Below are 16,777 nucleotides of genomic sequence, written 5' to 3' on the forward strand. Positions count from 1 at the left end.
CCACATGCAAAAAGACACTGAGTTAAATGTGAACTCTACTGACTATTCCCTCCACTTGGGCTGTGACTTGCAAAGTGCTAGGCACATATAAGCAGCAAATACCTGATTGTCATCAGCCAACTGGGAGGGGACAGAGTAGGAAGGACAGGGTAAGAGGGTGAAGTGTCTCGTGTACCTCATTCCCCTAAAGACAAACTCAAGGGAGGAGCTGAAAGGCAAACCAAAGGGGAGAACAGAGGTTTTTCACAATCACAGAGATCAAAGCCAACCAGTATGGGGTATGCCCATCAGTCTGATGGCTGGTAGTAGGGTCTCTGATCTTATTTATGATAGAAGAAGGTCTAGGCAGAGAAATGGGAGTCAAGAGATGACCTAATAAGGAGTTAATTTATCTATTACTGCTCTTCTACCCTTGGAATGTTTTTCACAATCTTGGCAAGCCAGTTACAACACAACAGAGATTATGCCTTGAGTCCTCTATTGGTTCAGTGCCCACCAGCGTCTGTCTGGCTGGACTCAATAACTAAGGAGTATGAAATGCCTTCTGAAGATAAACTGAACCACTTAAAAGAGAAGCTGCCAAGCACTGCTCATGGCTCTGATCTACACTCAGGGCAGAATCTCAGAGGAAGATCTATATGGGGCATGCCACCCATCTAAGCCTCAGAAGTAAAGGAAAAGGGCAACAGAGGCAATGCATTTGCTGCTGAGCAAGCTGCTGTTCCAGCCTTAATTTTTCCCCACTCATTTGCCCACCCCCAGAAGCCAAGCCAAGAGGATGGAATCCTCTTTTCCATCTTTTATGCACTACTAGTAACCCAAAAAGACTTTAAGGCTGAAAGCTCCCATTCCTGCCTGCAACCCAGATGGAGGCATCACCCTTTTCACAACCTGGACAAAGCAGCTGATTGCAGCCACATGACAGCAAAGTGCCACTGAGTTAATGGAATATCTATGAAAACAAATATACAATAGTTTTTTTCAAGTTTAAAAAAAAATGTGAATACAACCAATAACTGTGTTTTAGGATCCTATGTTAAGCTAGGCTCAAAAGTGAGACAAAGACATAGCTGTTGCTATGGTGGCCACAGTATTTGACTTCTTTAGGATTTCCCATAATCCCATGCAAGTCTAGAACAGTCTCCCTTATCAGTAATACTTATACTAACTATATATTTAGGAGTGAATCAATGAGTACTTATAAACGGGTGCAACATACTGAGAAGCATGTCTTTGAATATTTAGATCTTTTTAAATTTAATTTTCAAATTTTGAAAAAAAATTTTATTTGAAAGAGAGAGAAAGAGAGGGAGCATGAAAGGGGGAGGGGCAGAGGGAGATAGAGAATCTCAAGCAGACTCCCTCCTGAGCATGGAGCCCAATGTGGGGCTCAATATCATGACCTGAGCCAAAACCAAGAGTCAGACGCTCAACCGACTGAGCCACCCAGGTGCCCCAATATCTTTTTTTTTTTAATCATACTGAAGGGAAGCTTCCTTTTCCTGAATCAGTTTGTGCATGTAACTAAGAATGATAAGAAGGATCAAAATATATAATAGCATCACTAATTAAAAGGTACTCAACATTTCCTATGTGCATTATCCTCAGCACTTTATATATATTTTTTCGTTTTTATAGAGTAGGAAACAGAAAACTGAAAAGGATAAAATCTAGCCTGAGAGCCTGCAATAAAGCCAAGACAGGTGGTTTTTATTTTTACTACAGTGTTTGAAAAAGACTACTGGTGGCTGTTGAGCATCAGTAGTTAGCTTCATTTAGACAGCCAGCTTTACAAAAAAATGTGTTACTCTGAACACGAGAATCACACTTGGCACAGCAGGGTGTTCCTATCATGAGAGGAATGTAGAGGAGAAGACAACAGGTTCTTATACCAGGGTAGCCTGACAGGGTTAATAAGTTGGGTAACCCCTCACCAAGACCCACCCCAGATCTCTTCTCTTGAGTTGTTCAGATTCCCCAGAGAGGACTCCTCCAGGCTCCTCCCTGAGAGGGATAATAATCCTTGCATCGCCAAATCCAGAGTCCTTCTGGTTCAGTCTCTCCAGAAAGAAAATCATCAGTCTTCTGCTAGGGTTGGAGAGAAACAATCTGGGTGTTTCACTACGTGTTATGAAAACTTTCCATTAATCCTCTTCCCTTGCTGCTTTTTCTTTATGAGATTTTGTAGGGTCCTACAGGACGGATGCTCTTGCAGCCAAATTTTTTCTCCTGCCAGCTTCAGTGGTAGCTTTCTCTTTCTGCTAAGTGTGTTACCCCCTGTCCATGTATTTTATAACTTTCAAAATTTCGTTCCTGTTGACTCCTGTTCTCTTTATTTTGTAGATTTTTTTTAACCTTTTATTGTCACGTTTGTGGATGTTTTATAAGGGAATGGAGCTAAGAACTTATGTTCAACATCACGTTTAATCAGAAGACTTCCATAAGCCATTTGATCTCTGTGAACTATCAGTGGATTATATAATCACCTGAAAGCAATGATGGAAAAAAATGTACTTCAAACATTCAAATCTATTTCAGCAGTAATATTCTCTGCTTAAAGAAGAACACATTTTGAGGAAGACACTTAACTCTCTTGATTTCCACTTCAATAAATTACAGAACAAAAGGCTAGATCAGAGAACAGTCCTTTAATGACCCCATTAACTCTAATATCCTTCAACAAAGGCCCAAAATAAGTCATAATGCTATAACATGAATTATTTATTCAATCTAAAATATTTTATTGAAAACACTGTGCACATATATTAAGACCCTAATATGTGGCTGGTAAGTTAAGTGTTAAAAAATATTAAGACATGGTCCCTAAATTGTAATAGTCTCTCTTTTTTTCTGGGGATAAAAAGGATAACCACATGTAACAACATTATTCACGATTACTCAAAAAAGGAAACAAAGTTTAATCAAGCTTGGCAAATTCTCTTTTAAGAGGGTAGAAAATTCAGAAAAAGGTAGAAAATTATGTAATATTGCAACAATGTCTTAAAAGATGAAACTTCAGCCATATTCATAGAACTTTCTCTGCTCTGATGATTTAAAAAAATGATTTCTCTATACGTGAAGGGTCAAGAAGCTAAGGGACTAGATCTCACAAAACTATGACACCAGTACAATAGGAAGGATCTAGCTCAGGCTGAAGCACCAAGGTACTTCTGTGTCAACTTTCTGATAAATTAGGCAGCATAGCTGATAGCCAGAGCCCAGGCTCCTGGCATATCGATATGGAGATCTCTATGTATCAGAAGAGAGGGAGAAAAGATCACCTGTACTTATTATCCTTAGGGTTCAAACAAAGTTAACACCATTTCCCCCACTCCTGGAATTCTATACATGGAACCCCTTACTTTACATGTGAGGAGGAGAGCTGCCGTCTAACAGAGGTAGGAAACTGCCAGACTGTAGTGAATACGGTCCCGCATGAGAATGAGGACCAAGGTCTCCTCTTTCGCACACTGTGGAGACCCACAGGCATGCTGGCACAATGCAGCAATAAGGCACCTGAAAGCACCTGCTTCCCCGTGCACGCAACGGAACTTCTCATTCCTTGCAAATGCCACACAGGATGTGACATTACACACAAGCCATGTCACTAGGTGTATTTTACTCTCACCAATTCAAGGGACAATAAAAACCCAAAGGGTTTTTGAGTTAAAAATTATACTGCAGTGAATTCAGGTCTTTGGAAAGTCAGGACTGTTGCATATGTTTAATAATCTTGTGCTTTCTGGCTACAACTGTCCTTTGCTTTAGAGAAGCAACTGTTGCCAAGAATGTGAAGGTGATTTTTAATCACTGAGTCAGATAAATATGTGAGATTTAGTACCTCTATAAAGAAGAGCTTATCCTTCACACTGATAATGTAATACATTTATTGATATGCATTCACTAAACACATATACATCTGAAATAAGGATTGCAGACGTGGACAAAGGGCTAAAGCCTATATATTAGTTCAGTACCCATCTGTCTCTGGTATGACATGAACGAATACTAGGACTTTCCCGCTGCCCAGGGCCATGCCTCAAGAGCTCTCCTCTCGCAAGGCACTCAGATGACAATACCGACACAAGGTGTTCAGTCACAAAAGACTGCTCAACAGTTTTTGAACTCTGACATTTTTCCAGTCACTGTGTTCACTGCTTTCTAAAGATTATTTCATTTATGTATCAGAACAGTTCTATGTAAAGTAAGTATGCTATTATCTCCATTTTATAGATGAGGAACCTCAATATCAAAAGGTTAGATGATTTCCCCAATGTCAGGCAATTAGGATGAAACGAGGCCAGGATTTAAACCCAGACATTCTGACTCCAGAGCTCTTGACCACTGAGCTATACCGCTTGATACTATAATCGGGTGATTTTATTTTTTAAAAATTTTATTTGTGACAACATTTTATTATTTTTTTTAAGTAAGCTCTATGCCCAACGTGGGGCTTGAGGATCTCAGGGCTCAGGACCCTGAGATCAAGAGTCACATGCTCTACCAATGGAGCCAGCCAGCCGCCTCTAATCAGGTAGATTTTAAGGTAAAATTTCTATTAACTTTCTACCAAAAGACTGGGGCTTCATAATGCTTCAATCAGGGTATCAACAATGACGCAGGCGGTGCTATTCCAATTAAGATTACCCTCTAGGAGGAGTTTTCGGCTAGAAAACTTGTCATTTTCAGAAATTAGAGATAAAATCATTTGGTTTGAATTATACTGAATGAAAGTCACTGCCCTTTCTCTCCTGGTCCTGGAATGCAAAAATCTAGATGTTTAGCAAGCTACCTCAGCCCCAGAATTTCCACTATTATTCACTAACAACAATCAAATGTCACCATTTGCTATTACATCTCTTTCAATTAGCAATAATTGCACCTCAGATAAACCTCATTGGCTACGATACTGCCACTGCGCAAAGCTGCTATTACATCTCTTTAATGACCATATGCATCTAATGAGATCACAGACATGGATATCTGGGTATATCTGATATTTTCCATGCATAATGGAATTCTATGTTTCATTCCTATCATGTATATACATATACTCATAGATAAGAAAATGCTATCAAATGGAATACTATGCACCTTATATTTAAGAAGCAGAGCTACATCCATTCCAAAAACTTAAATACCTAAAGGTATTAATAAACAAATAGGTAAAATAAAATTTAAGAGAAAGGGTAGAGACTTAAAATAAAATTTAAGAGGAGAAAGGACCCAGGCTGACTTAGTGGCAAGACATCCTATTGTGAGAATACTGTAGAGCTCTTAAGGGATGCTTCCACTTGTCCATTCACCCCCTTCACCTTCTTCATTATTAAAAAGTGGGCTCGTGGGGGGAGGGGGTTTGGGAGAGGGGGGGTGGGGTTATGGATATTGGGGAGGGTATGTGCTATGGTGAGTGCTGTGAAGTGTGTAAACCTGGCGATTCACAGACCTGTACCCCTGGGGATAAAAATATATGTTTATAAAAAATAAAATTTAAAAAAAAAAAAAAAAAAAAAAAAAAAAAAAAAGTGGGCTCGCAATGATAAGGCAAACCTGCCAAGAGCTCTTTGACAGTTTCATTATGTAAATTATATTAACTGAAACTTCATGTATTGCCCTCTCGCTTTTCTCCCAGCTACTCAAGGCATTTTAGCACTGTATTGGGCGTGACTGCAGAAATGCACGGGTGAGGGAGTGAAAGTGGTTCAGAAAGAAGCCTCACTGAGACAGGGGAATTATTCCATGTGCTCTGATTTTAGGCATCTGCCCAAGTGAATCTTAATGAGTCTACAACAATGCTCATTTTCTCATAAAATGCCCACCAATCTTGTACTCACACCTCTATGCTAACTCATGCTCTGTTATCAGAGCTCCAGAATAAGAAGAAAACATTAAGAGATTCCTTTAAGTTCAATGCATTCATCCATTGATCATCAGAAGGTAATACTATTCTTACAAGATGCTGTGGTATATCCTGTACAGAACAACCAGACATGCCATTCTTGGTAACCTCTGGATTTAAAGGCAGTCCCTAAAATGATTTCCTAAAGAAATACAAAGATAAGTATAAGAGATAAGTAAAACAGATGTACAACTATATGTCATTTACATACCACTGACAGGAAGGAAACTCAACCACCATAAGGTATCCCATGTACATGAAACTTGGGCTTTGATTCCCTACCCCCCCAACCAAATGCTATTTATAATTTGGTGGAATTTTTATATAGCTGTACCCTATTACAAATAGCTTTGTAACTCTGGGAAAATCTTTTATTCCTTCTCTCTTAAGCTTTCCAGCTCGGAAAATAAATTACATTATTTTGAACAGCTCAAATAGATTATGAGTCTATAATATAACCCTGCTTTTGGAAGACTATAAATACTTCTATTATTTTTTCTCCCCACATAAAAGGACTACAGGCTCCCCCAACCGCCCCACTTCCCCACTAATAAGTCTTTCTCTTCTCTCACTCTGGGACAATAGAGAAAAACTGACCACCAAGCCCACTACACTTACCCACAAGACTGAATTAATTGACTCTGGCCTGGTGGTAGTTCTACTGCTCCCATGGAGAGGTATGTGCATTGGTTTAATGGTTAGTCTGTTTCATAACACCAAAATTTCATATTCTAGGCTGTGGTGGGAAGAAAGTTAGAATCACACTTTTATGACACTCCAAATGCAGTAGTATTTCACTTTTGTTAATGTTTATTTAATGTGGTTTCAAGTGGTGGTGGTAAAGAGAAGAGATTTTAAGTGACTGTCTCAGTTGAGATGGAATTTTGTGATTATGTAGAGTAGCAGAATGCACTGCTTATTCACCCAAGGATTTGGTCTACAGGAAGTTCAAAGACTTGGAGAGTGACTAAAACTTACAGTCCCTGCCACCAGAATATCTTCAGAGATCAAGAGTCTAAGACAAACCGAGATGGATGGCATTAAAGACACCTGACCAGAGAAGCTGGTGGGAAAGCTCATGAATCTAAGTGAATGGATCTGTTGCTTCAAAATGCACTGATGTGTACTGTGTGATATAAAGAAGCCTACTATGTTTGATTTTTGTTTTTAGAAGCTTATCAAGTAAAGGGGGACAACACATTTTATGCTTTCTAGGATCAAGGCTGAATATGAGTCATTTTGTTTTCATGATTTCAATGACCAGAAAGACTTTGGATAGAAATGTAGGTAATAAAATAGCTTACCTAGATGCAGAAAACCATTGAATCTGTATCTCCAGCCCAAATATGGCCCACAGCTGCAGACCCATATAGTCAATTGCTTCCTGGACATCTCCATTTGGATCTCACACAGGCTCTTCATAGACAACATATTCAGAACTAAGCATATCTACTTTATTGCCCTCTCTCAACTACATTTAAACTTTGTTTTCTTAATCTTCAATGATCTAAGATTACTTAAATTACCCAAAACGCATCACCTGAATTCTACTACGAGACCTCCTGAATCTCTTAGCTCTATTCTACCCAGTTTAAAAGTCTAATTCTTCCAGTGGCTTCTTTAAAAGACCGCATTTGAAAGCCTTTCCTTTTTTTTTTTTTTAATGGCAAGAAACTATCTTTTCTGATATAAATGTAGTGATTTTCTTGTAAATTCAGTCAGTATATAAGTACAGAGAAGTAAAAATCACCTGAATCTTCACAACCAAGAGCCAGTTTCCCACTATTTAATCAATCCTCTAGTCATCTAACTAACCTCCTAATATTGGGCATATTTCACTACTAAAAACAAAACTATAGCTAATTTTCTTGACCCATGTATAGATTTTTTCCCCACAATAAATTCTTTCCAAAAAGTACCAATTTAAGTTACTCCCAGAGTTTGTTGAGAATGTCTGTTGCCATCAGAATGAATATTGGTCAACTTTTAACCATCTTGAGTATGACAGGCAGAAAGTACTTCATTATGCTATTTGCATATTCGACTTAACGCTAAGGCTGAACCTCTTTTCATATATGCTTACTGGTTATTTGCCTTCCTTGTTTCTGGAACTGCCTTTGTACTTCTTTCCTATCGTATGTGTATCTTTCTATTACTTATAGTTTAGAATTATTTATTTATTAAATATTTATTAAATATTATTTATTATTTATTAATAATATTATTATTAATAAAGAATTAATTTTTTTGTTTTGTTTTTTAAGATTTTATTTATTTGATAGACAGAGATCACAAGTAGGCAGAGAGGCAGGCAGAGAGAGAGAAGGGGAAGCAGGCTCCCTGCTGCACAGAGAGCCTGATGCGGGGCTCGACCCCAGGACCCTGAGATCATGACCTGAGCCGAAGGCAGAGGCTTTAACCCACTGAGCCACCCAGGCGCCCCAAGAATTAATGTTTTAATTACTCTTTTTTATTTTTTTGCATCATATTACTTAGATTAAGGAACTCTGTATTTTACTTTTTAGATGTTCTTATGGACAAATCTGTTGTCTTTTACTGTATGATTATTGACATTTATGTCAAGTCCAGAAAGGTCTCTATGTATAAAAGATTACAAAAGCATTTATATATTTTATTTTTACATAGTAAGAAGGTTTTAGTTTTTAAATTTAAATCTTTAGTCACTTGGAATCTATTCTGGTATGAGGAAACAGGAAAGCGTAATGAGTATCTTCACATTACATCTTTCATAAATTATACATCCAGTCTTCCAGGCATTGATGACTGTATTACCTTGTTTTCTTTCTCCTTTCTATCTACTGATTCCTAATTTTAAGATAATCACACATACGTTTTTTACTGTGTTCTGAGTGAAACAAGGCTCCACTTACAAAATATATCATAGAGAGAATAGTTTACCACAATATAATCAGAAAGGAAAGAGGGAATCTCCCGCTCCTTATCCTACAAACTTAAAAAAAAATCTACTTATCTTCTTTTGCTAAAAACAGTACAGAGGTAAAATGGCTAGCCATTGAGAGAATGTGTAAAATCACTACATCATAAAATATGTATCTGATATAAAAGAATCTTCATCTAACAGTGAAGCAGTCAAGTAGTCAAAATGTTATTACAAGTAATTAGATGGTTTAAAATATACATGAAATACTGAGCAGGTGTTTCCAGGGCAACAAAACACCAAGTTTCAGAATACTTTCTACAATAATTAACTAAATCTTTTACATTTAAGTGGCACCTTCCCCATGCTTCTAAAGACTGCTACACTGGTGTGATTAAAATGTGATCAGGAAACTATAATTTAAAATATGTATCTTCATGCTAATCACTCATGGGAAAAAGAAAAGTAAAAAACTTAGTGCATTCTGGATGCTGTACTGCACTTCTGTACTAGATTATGAGAGAACAGTAACAGTAGAAAAACTGAAAAAACAAAAACAAAACACCCCTCACTTTTCAGCAGCAATAGCCCCTGATACTCATGCAGTATTTATGAGTATTATAAGAGAACTGCTAATATCCCTAACATGAAGCAAAACAAGGATTGGTCATAATTATCCACAATTTCTTTCTTGTCCATTGCCCACTCCCTGCACTCCATCATGGCCTTAAGATAAATGTTACAAAGATTTCATCTGTAGGCCAATTCCAGTCTGTTGGCAGTGGTCAGTGTATTGCTGTACTGAGGAGTCTAAGGCCATGTCACAACAGCTGAAATGTGCCCATGATCAAAGAGTAATAAGCACAAATATAAATTATCTGCCATACCTATAAAATACCACTCTCTTCTGCTCCTGAAATCCTTCCATTCAGCAAGTTCAAACACATACACCCATGCACACTATACTCACTAAGTTCTATTTGGGTAAAATGGTATGGCATAATGGTTAAAAAAATTGGGTTTTAACTCTCCGGCTTAGCTTTGACTCCATGGCCAGCTACTTCCTACCTACCAGCTGTATAGGATTTCAGGCAAGTCACTTAATTTTTTCTGATTCTTGATATCCTTATCTACAAAATGAGGAAAATAAAAGTTCCACTTTAAAGGTTTTACGGCAACTCAACCAGTAACATACGATCATGTGTCAGCAATGAGGGCTATTATCACCTCTACTAATAATAGTGTCATTTTCATGGGGCCCATTATCTTGTAGAATCCTCTTCCCTTTCCCCACCAGAAAAACAAAACAAAAAAAACATAAAAAATGAAAAACCCACACCTATACACAAACTCAGAAAAAGCATTCCAAAGCTCAGTAATAACAATGCAGCAAACAATAAATACTAACTAGATACTAGGCTCAGATGAATGCTAGAGACACGAAGACAAATAGGACAAAGCCACCTCTGCGCTGCTGCTGCATACTCCATTAGAAGAAAACCAAGTGTTATACGAAAATCTACACTCTAGTCAACATTAATGAACAAATTCTCCATAAGGAACAAGAGTAATGAAAGCAAGTAGACAGAAGTAAAGGAGAAGAGAGCTCCAACCCACTAATGGGAGAGAGAACGTATACTTCACAGGAATTCTCCCAGTAACAAAGTGGCAGGCCTTCATGCCTGCTTCTCATAACTTGTGTGACAGTGAATTTTACATCAACTTGATTGGGCCACAGGGTATTCAGATATTTGGTTAACCTTATTTTGGTATGTCTGTGCTGGTGTTCTGGATGAGATTAACATTTGAATCAGCAGACTGAAAAAAACAGATTGCCCTCCTCAGTGTGGGTGGGTCTTATCCAATCTGTTAAAATCCTGACTAGAACAAAAAAGGCTGAGTGAGAGAGAAGACTCTCTGCTTGCCTGTCTTTGAGCTGGAACAGCAGTTTTCTCTCGCCTTTGAACTCAGACTGGAACTAAACCATTGGCTCTCCTGGGTTTTCAGCTTGCTGGCCCAACCCTGCCAGCAAGGTTGTCACTTCCCAGCCTCCATAATCACATGAGCCAACTTCATACAATAAAACAATCTCTCAATCTCTCACCCTCTCCCAATACACACATATATTTATGATAGGATATAAATAATGTAATAGGGCATTTTATTCAACAGAACCAACAGGAGATACACACACACACACACACACACACACACATATATACATATACACACTATAATATGGATGAACCTTGAAAACATCTGTGTGTATGTGTGTGTATCTCCTATCTCTGGGGAACTCAGACTAACAGAATCTGTAAGTACTGACTGAAACCCCTATTTGGTTCAATCATTTTCATGACTGGGTTCACTGCATAGCCCACCCCTGTAAAAACCCAAAAGTTAGGTTTCTGCCCTTTGGCTACAAGGTACCAAGTTTCATGGTATGAAAGGCACTCTGGTTTGTAACACCTCTTTAAAAAAAAAAAAAAGGCATTTCTCCTTGATCATCTCCTAGGGCTTTTCTCTATCAGTAACATAGTGAACTAAAGAACATTAGACCGTTAAGGTCTTTGAGGGTAGGCACTCGTCAGTATTTGTGACAGTATCCAGTTTGTGCGTAACAGGAACATAAACTCAAAATGGATCAGTGCTCTAAATATAAAACCGAAACACATTAAACTCTTAGAAGAAAACATGGGGTAAATCTTCATGACACTGGATTCAGCAATGGATTCTTACATAGAATTAAAAGTATGAATAACAAAAGAAAAAACTCAGATGATTGGAAATCATCAAAATCAAACTTCTGTGCATTAAAGGGCATTACCAGAAAGGCAAAAAGACAACATTCAGAGTGGGAGAAAATATTTACAAATCATATATTGGTAAGAGTTTAGTAAGAATATATAAAGAACTCTTACAATTCAACAACAAAGAACCTAGTTAAAAAAACTGCAGAGCAGTGCAATAAACATTTCTCTAAAGAAGATATACAAATGACCAACAAACACATGAAAAGATGCTTAACATCATTAGTCATTAAGGGAATGCAAATCAAAATCACAATAACACTCATACCTACTAGGAGAACAATAAAAGAAAAATGGAAAGCTGGTGAGGATGTGGAAAAAATGGAACCCTGTACATTGCTGGTAGGAAAGAAAAAAGGTTTATCCACTGTGGAAAATCTGGCAGTTTGGCAGTTCCTCCAAAAGCAAACAGAGAGAAGCCTGGGTGGTTCAGTTGAGCATCCATCTCTTGATTTCAGCTCTGGTCATGATCTCAGGGTCCTGGGATTGAGCCCTGGGGCAGGCTCCGCACTTGACAGGGAGTCTGCCTAAGGATTCTCTCCCTCTCCCTCTGCCCCTCTTCCTGCTCACTCGTGTTCTCTCTCAAATCAATGAATCTTTAAAAAAAGCTAAACGATTACCACACAATCCAGCAATTCTAGGTACATACCCAAAAGAACCGAAAACAGATACTCAAATAAAGGTACACACATATTTGTAATGGCACTATTCACAGTAGCTAAAAGGTGGAAACATAACCTCCACCAACAGATGAATGGACAAACAACTGTAGCATATTCTTACAAAGGAATATTGTTTAGCTACAAAAAAGGACTGAAGTATTGATATATGCTATAATATGGATGAAATGTGAAAACATTATTCTAAGTGAAAGAAGTCAGTTACAAAAGGTCACATACTGTATGATTCTATTTATATGAAATAGAGAGAAAAGGTAAATCCACAGACACGAGAAGTAGAGTAGAGTTGCCCAGGGTTGGAGAGAGAGGGTCATGAAGAACAATTGTTTCACGGATACAGGGTTTCCTTTCGGAGTGATAAAAATGTTTTGGAACTAGATAGAGGTGGTTATTGCACAAAATTGTGAATATACTCAATGTCACTGAATTGTTCACTTTGCTTAATTTTGGAAAAAAAATGGTTAATTTTTGTTATGTAAATATCATATTAAAAAAGATACAGAGTGTGTGATGAGTCGAATGGTGTTTTCTCCCCTCACCTCCCCCCTGCAAACACAATGAAATCCTAATCTCAAGTACCTGTGAATGTGACCTTATTTGGAAATAGGGCCCATGCAACTGTAATCAATTTAGGATGAGGTCATTAAGGGAGTCCTAGTCTAATACAACTGATGTCCTTAGAAGAAGACAGAAGTCAGACAGACAAATACAGAAAGGTATGTGATCACAGCAGCAGAGATTGCAGTAATCTATCTAAAAGCCAACTCCAACGATTAACAAAAATACTAGAAACTAAGAGAAACGTATGGAACAGATTCTCCCTCAGAATCTCTAGAGAGAGCATGGCTCCTACTGACACATTCATCTCAGACCTCCAGTCAGAACTGTTAGAGAATAAATTTCTGTCATTTGAAGCTACCTAGTTTGTGGCAGTTTGTTATAGCAGCCCTGTGAAACTAACACACAATGCACAAGACAAGTAGCTAATGGGCTTAGAGACGGAAACAAGGATAAAGCCGGGAAAGCAACTAGATTTTGAAGAGTCCAGAAAGGAAATTTAGAGTATCTCTATGGGGAGAACTGGGGGAAAAAATTCTTAAGACAGCAACAGAAGAGTTGCAGATACTCATTTATTTACTTAACAGGCAATTATTGAACACGTATTGCCTGTAGGGTACTTTTTAATGCTCTTTGCTAATTATCATTTTATTAGACAAGGTTTACTCAAAACACAGATAACCTCACAATTTGATATTATCACAAAGCTAGGTCACATGTGACCAACGTAATGTAACCTGAGCAATACAAACTCAAGTGCTACTAGAGTGCAAGTCAGAGGATTATCACTGGCTAAAGTGATCTGAAATGGGATCATGGAGTCTGGACACTTAATATTTGGCAGATTTTTAAAGGGAAAGCAATGAATTCCCAGGGTAAAGAGCAGGGCCCTGTTTACAGAGGAAATATAATTAATACTTGTTAAACAAACTGAATGAGCCAGGAACAATAATTCCATAATGTAGGGTTTTTGTTAGGGATTAGTGGTATCAGCCTGGAAAATAGGTTGGAACCAAATTATATAAACAGTCTGGTCTACTCTTGAAATATGTAGCATCAAGAACAGGACTGAACCATAAGGGGTGGAAAGGCTGGAAAACCATTTTATTCCTCCTCTAATGTCTAATCTAGTAAATGATAGTGGACCTGCGATGAAAGTCAGAACACGTGAGTCATGCAGCTTTATCACCTCAATAAAGAAAGTTTATTTGGACAGATGTCTCATAGAGTTATAAAATAAGTGTATGATAACAGCCACACTTTTATTCTACCATAGGGAATTGTTAATCCAAGAAGCCACACATATTAACTTGTAAAATACAAGCAATATCTAGTGTCTTAATTTAAAAAGGAGTTTGGTTGTTAGGAAAACCAAGAATATGACTTCACTGTAGATCTACGACATTAATGAATTTAACTTTAAAGTCAAATACCTTATTTTAAACCACTGATTAGGGGTGCCTGGGTGGCTCAGTGGGTTAAAGCCGCTGCCTTCGGCTCAGGTCATGATCCCAGGGTCCTGGGATCGAGCCCCGCATCGGGCTCTCTGCTCGGCAGGGAGCCTGCTTCCCTTCCTCTCTCTCTGCCTGCCTCTCTGCCTACTTGTGATCTCTGTCTGTCAAATAAATAAATAAAATCTTTAAAAAATAAATAAATAAAAAAATAAACCACTGATTAGAATTTTGAAATGAAACCAGGATTCTGATTTGAAATCCATTAATGGTATTTCTTCTACTTTGAAGATTAATATAAATAAAATTTGAATATGGACACCAGAAACAAAAAAATAGAATAGAGAACAGGTTACAGCTTGACGCAGGATTATATTTTATAGGACACAGAAGGGGAAGACACAAGAATATAGAGGGAGAAACAACAGGCCTTGCTGGAATGAATTAAAAAATAAACGAATGATGTCAGGATATTACAAGTAAATCATGAAGAACAAAAGAAAGGAGTGAGAATTTGAGGGAGCACATATAATTACCTATATGGCAGCTCTTTTATTGTCAGAGAACTGAAAAGACATTGGATCTGGTAAATCAGATATATATATATTACTTCCTCCTATTTCTAAGACCCACACCTTTCTTGTCTGACCTGATCTTAATGTGTCAAGGATGTGGGTATCCCTATCAACTTCCCTCAAGGACCAGTAGATATAGTATACACACAATTGCCCCAAATCCTAATTCTAGTAAAGGAGTTGAACAGCACCTTTCCCAAGGCCTGGATTTAAATGGAGGTGGAGGTCCCCAAAGTGGTACCATGTGCTATTTCATGTTCTATATATCTGCTGTTGACTATAACATAGTTATAGGCACAGAAATGAATAGAAAGGAAATGTTCTTGAACTACAGAAGAGGCAGCCATACAGAAGGAACCAGAAATGTGCTGTGTTACCACTAGGTTCATGAAACTTTCTTCATAGCAAAAAACACGCTGAATTTTATAGCAAAAGGGACCCCAAACCTTCCCAAACTGTGGCTCAGAGCTCTAGGGAAAGCCATCAAGGAAGCATTTCCCCTTTGTACCTTTACAATGCTTTTAACCTTTGTAGAACATTTCTACATGTATGAGCTAAGTGATTTCTATACAACTTTCTATCTTTATTTTAAAGATGAGAAAATTGAGGTCACCAAGGCTAACTGACCTGACCAGGATCAGACTATCATCATTTTGGGAGAACCACAGGGAACGTCCGCTTCCAGTCTAAGGCTTACTACCAACCACACTACTTTCCTATTCTATTTAACAATGAAATTTATTTGAAACTGCCTAAAAACGTATCCTTACTCGTTTATTAAATGGGTTCAAATAATGTATAAACAAAAGAAGACAACATGTACACAGTCAGGATTTTAAGTGGCATTAATTTGCTATAGACTTTGTTCCATCATTCATTCAACAAATCTTTATTAAGGGTCAGCAATGTTCCAGGCACGGATAAGTACTGGGAATACAAAATCAAATAAGATATAATCATTATCTCCAAAAATTCACCTTGGATTGCCAGTTCTCCAGAAATGCATTTTGTCTGAAGTCCAAAGTGCCTGCCGTCAAAATCAAATTTACTGCTGCCAAATAGGCAGATATCAAAACAAATTAAAAAGAATCTGTCCTATGTTGCAGTAATAAGATATCAAGATTTTTTAAAACAATGCGCATTCAGAGACTGCTTTCCAAGTAAATATCCAGGTGAACTATATCAATCACTATAAAATAGTTGGCCAAAATGATTTCACAGTAGAGGCCAAACGATTATTATCTAAAAAGAAGGTAGTATTTAGAAATGGAGAAAGGGCGAGAGAGAGAGAGAGATCTAGAGGCATTAAAAACTACTTCTGCAGTGACTCCCAACTTCAAAAGCAGCTTCAACAGTTTTCCTACTTGGTTTCAAATCTATATTGTATCCAGAGACTTGAGAGACTTTGCTTCTATGGCAGACAAAGAGCACACTAGAAATAGCAAAAATTAAAAAAGAAAGAAAGAAAGAAAGAAAGAAACTGAAAAGCCAACTCCTTGAAGTATGGTAAAATTACAGAATTACAAACAGGACAAATTTAATTTATCATAGGTCTATAACCACAATGTAACCTTATTCTCAAAATCCTTCTCTTTCAATCTTCTAAAAAGCCCAGAGGCTTACAGACCTCTACTAACAAATCAAAAACAAGTATTAGGCAACTTTTGCCTTTTCCTTAAAAAGATATTATTATTCTCTTTGTACCACTGAGTATCTCTGAATAGGAAGTATTTTGGAACACTAGGGAAAGTGATATGAACACGCCAGAAATATGAGAGTGTACTTTCAGAAGGATAAAATACATCACCACAATTTAATGATGATATACATTTAATCTACCTAAATGTTTGTGGAGTTAACAAATAATGTTTTTATGAAATGGTATGATGTGGGAAGTAAGTGTGC

General features: G+C 37.6%; 1 protein-coding gene and 1 non-coding gene across 3 annotated transcripts in view; both read right to left on the reverse strand.

Moving 5' to 3' along the window:
- MRPS27 (mitochondrial ribosomal protein S27) overlaps window positions 1-16,777 on the reverse strand; it is an 88,131-nt gene that overhangs the window by 31,162 nt on the left and 40,192 nt on the right. Inside the window, exon 1 of one of the 2 annotated variants that reach the window (XM_047731109.1) lies at window positions 5,954-6,012. The exons of the other annotated variant lie outside the window; for it this stretch is intronic. Coding sequence (XP_047587065.1) covers window positions 5,954-5,997 — 44 coding nt within the window. The 5' untranslated portion in view covers window positions 5,998-6,012. Of the gene's footprint in view, window positions 1-5,953; window positions 6,013-16,777 lie in introns of those variants that run through there. 2 annotated transcript variants of the gene reach the window in all.
- LOC125101363 (U4 spliceosomal RNA) lies at window positions 4,785-4,927 on the reverse strand. The gene has a single exon (XR_007127795.1). It is a non-coding gene; the product is annotated as a U4 spliceosomal RNA (small nuclear RNA).

This window comes from Lutra lutra, chromosome 5 (genome assembly GCF_902655055.1).
Source record: "Lutra lutra chromosome 5, mLutLut1.2, whole genome shotgun sequence".
Lineage (NCBI taxonomy): Eukaryota > Metazoa > Chordata > Mammalia > Carnivora > Mustelidae > Lutra > Lutra lutra.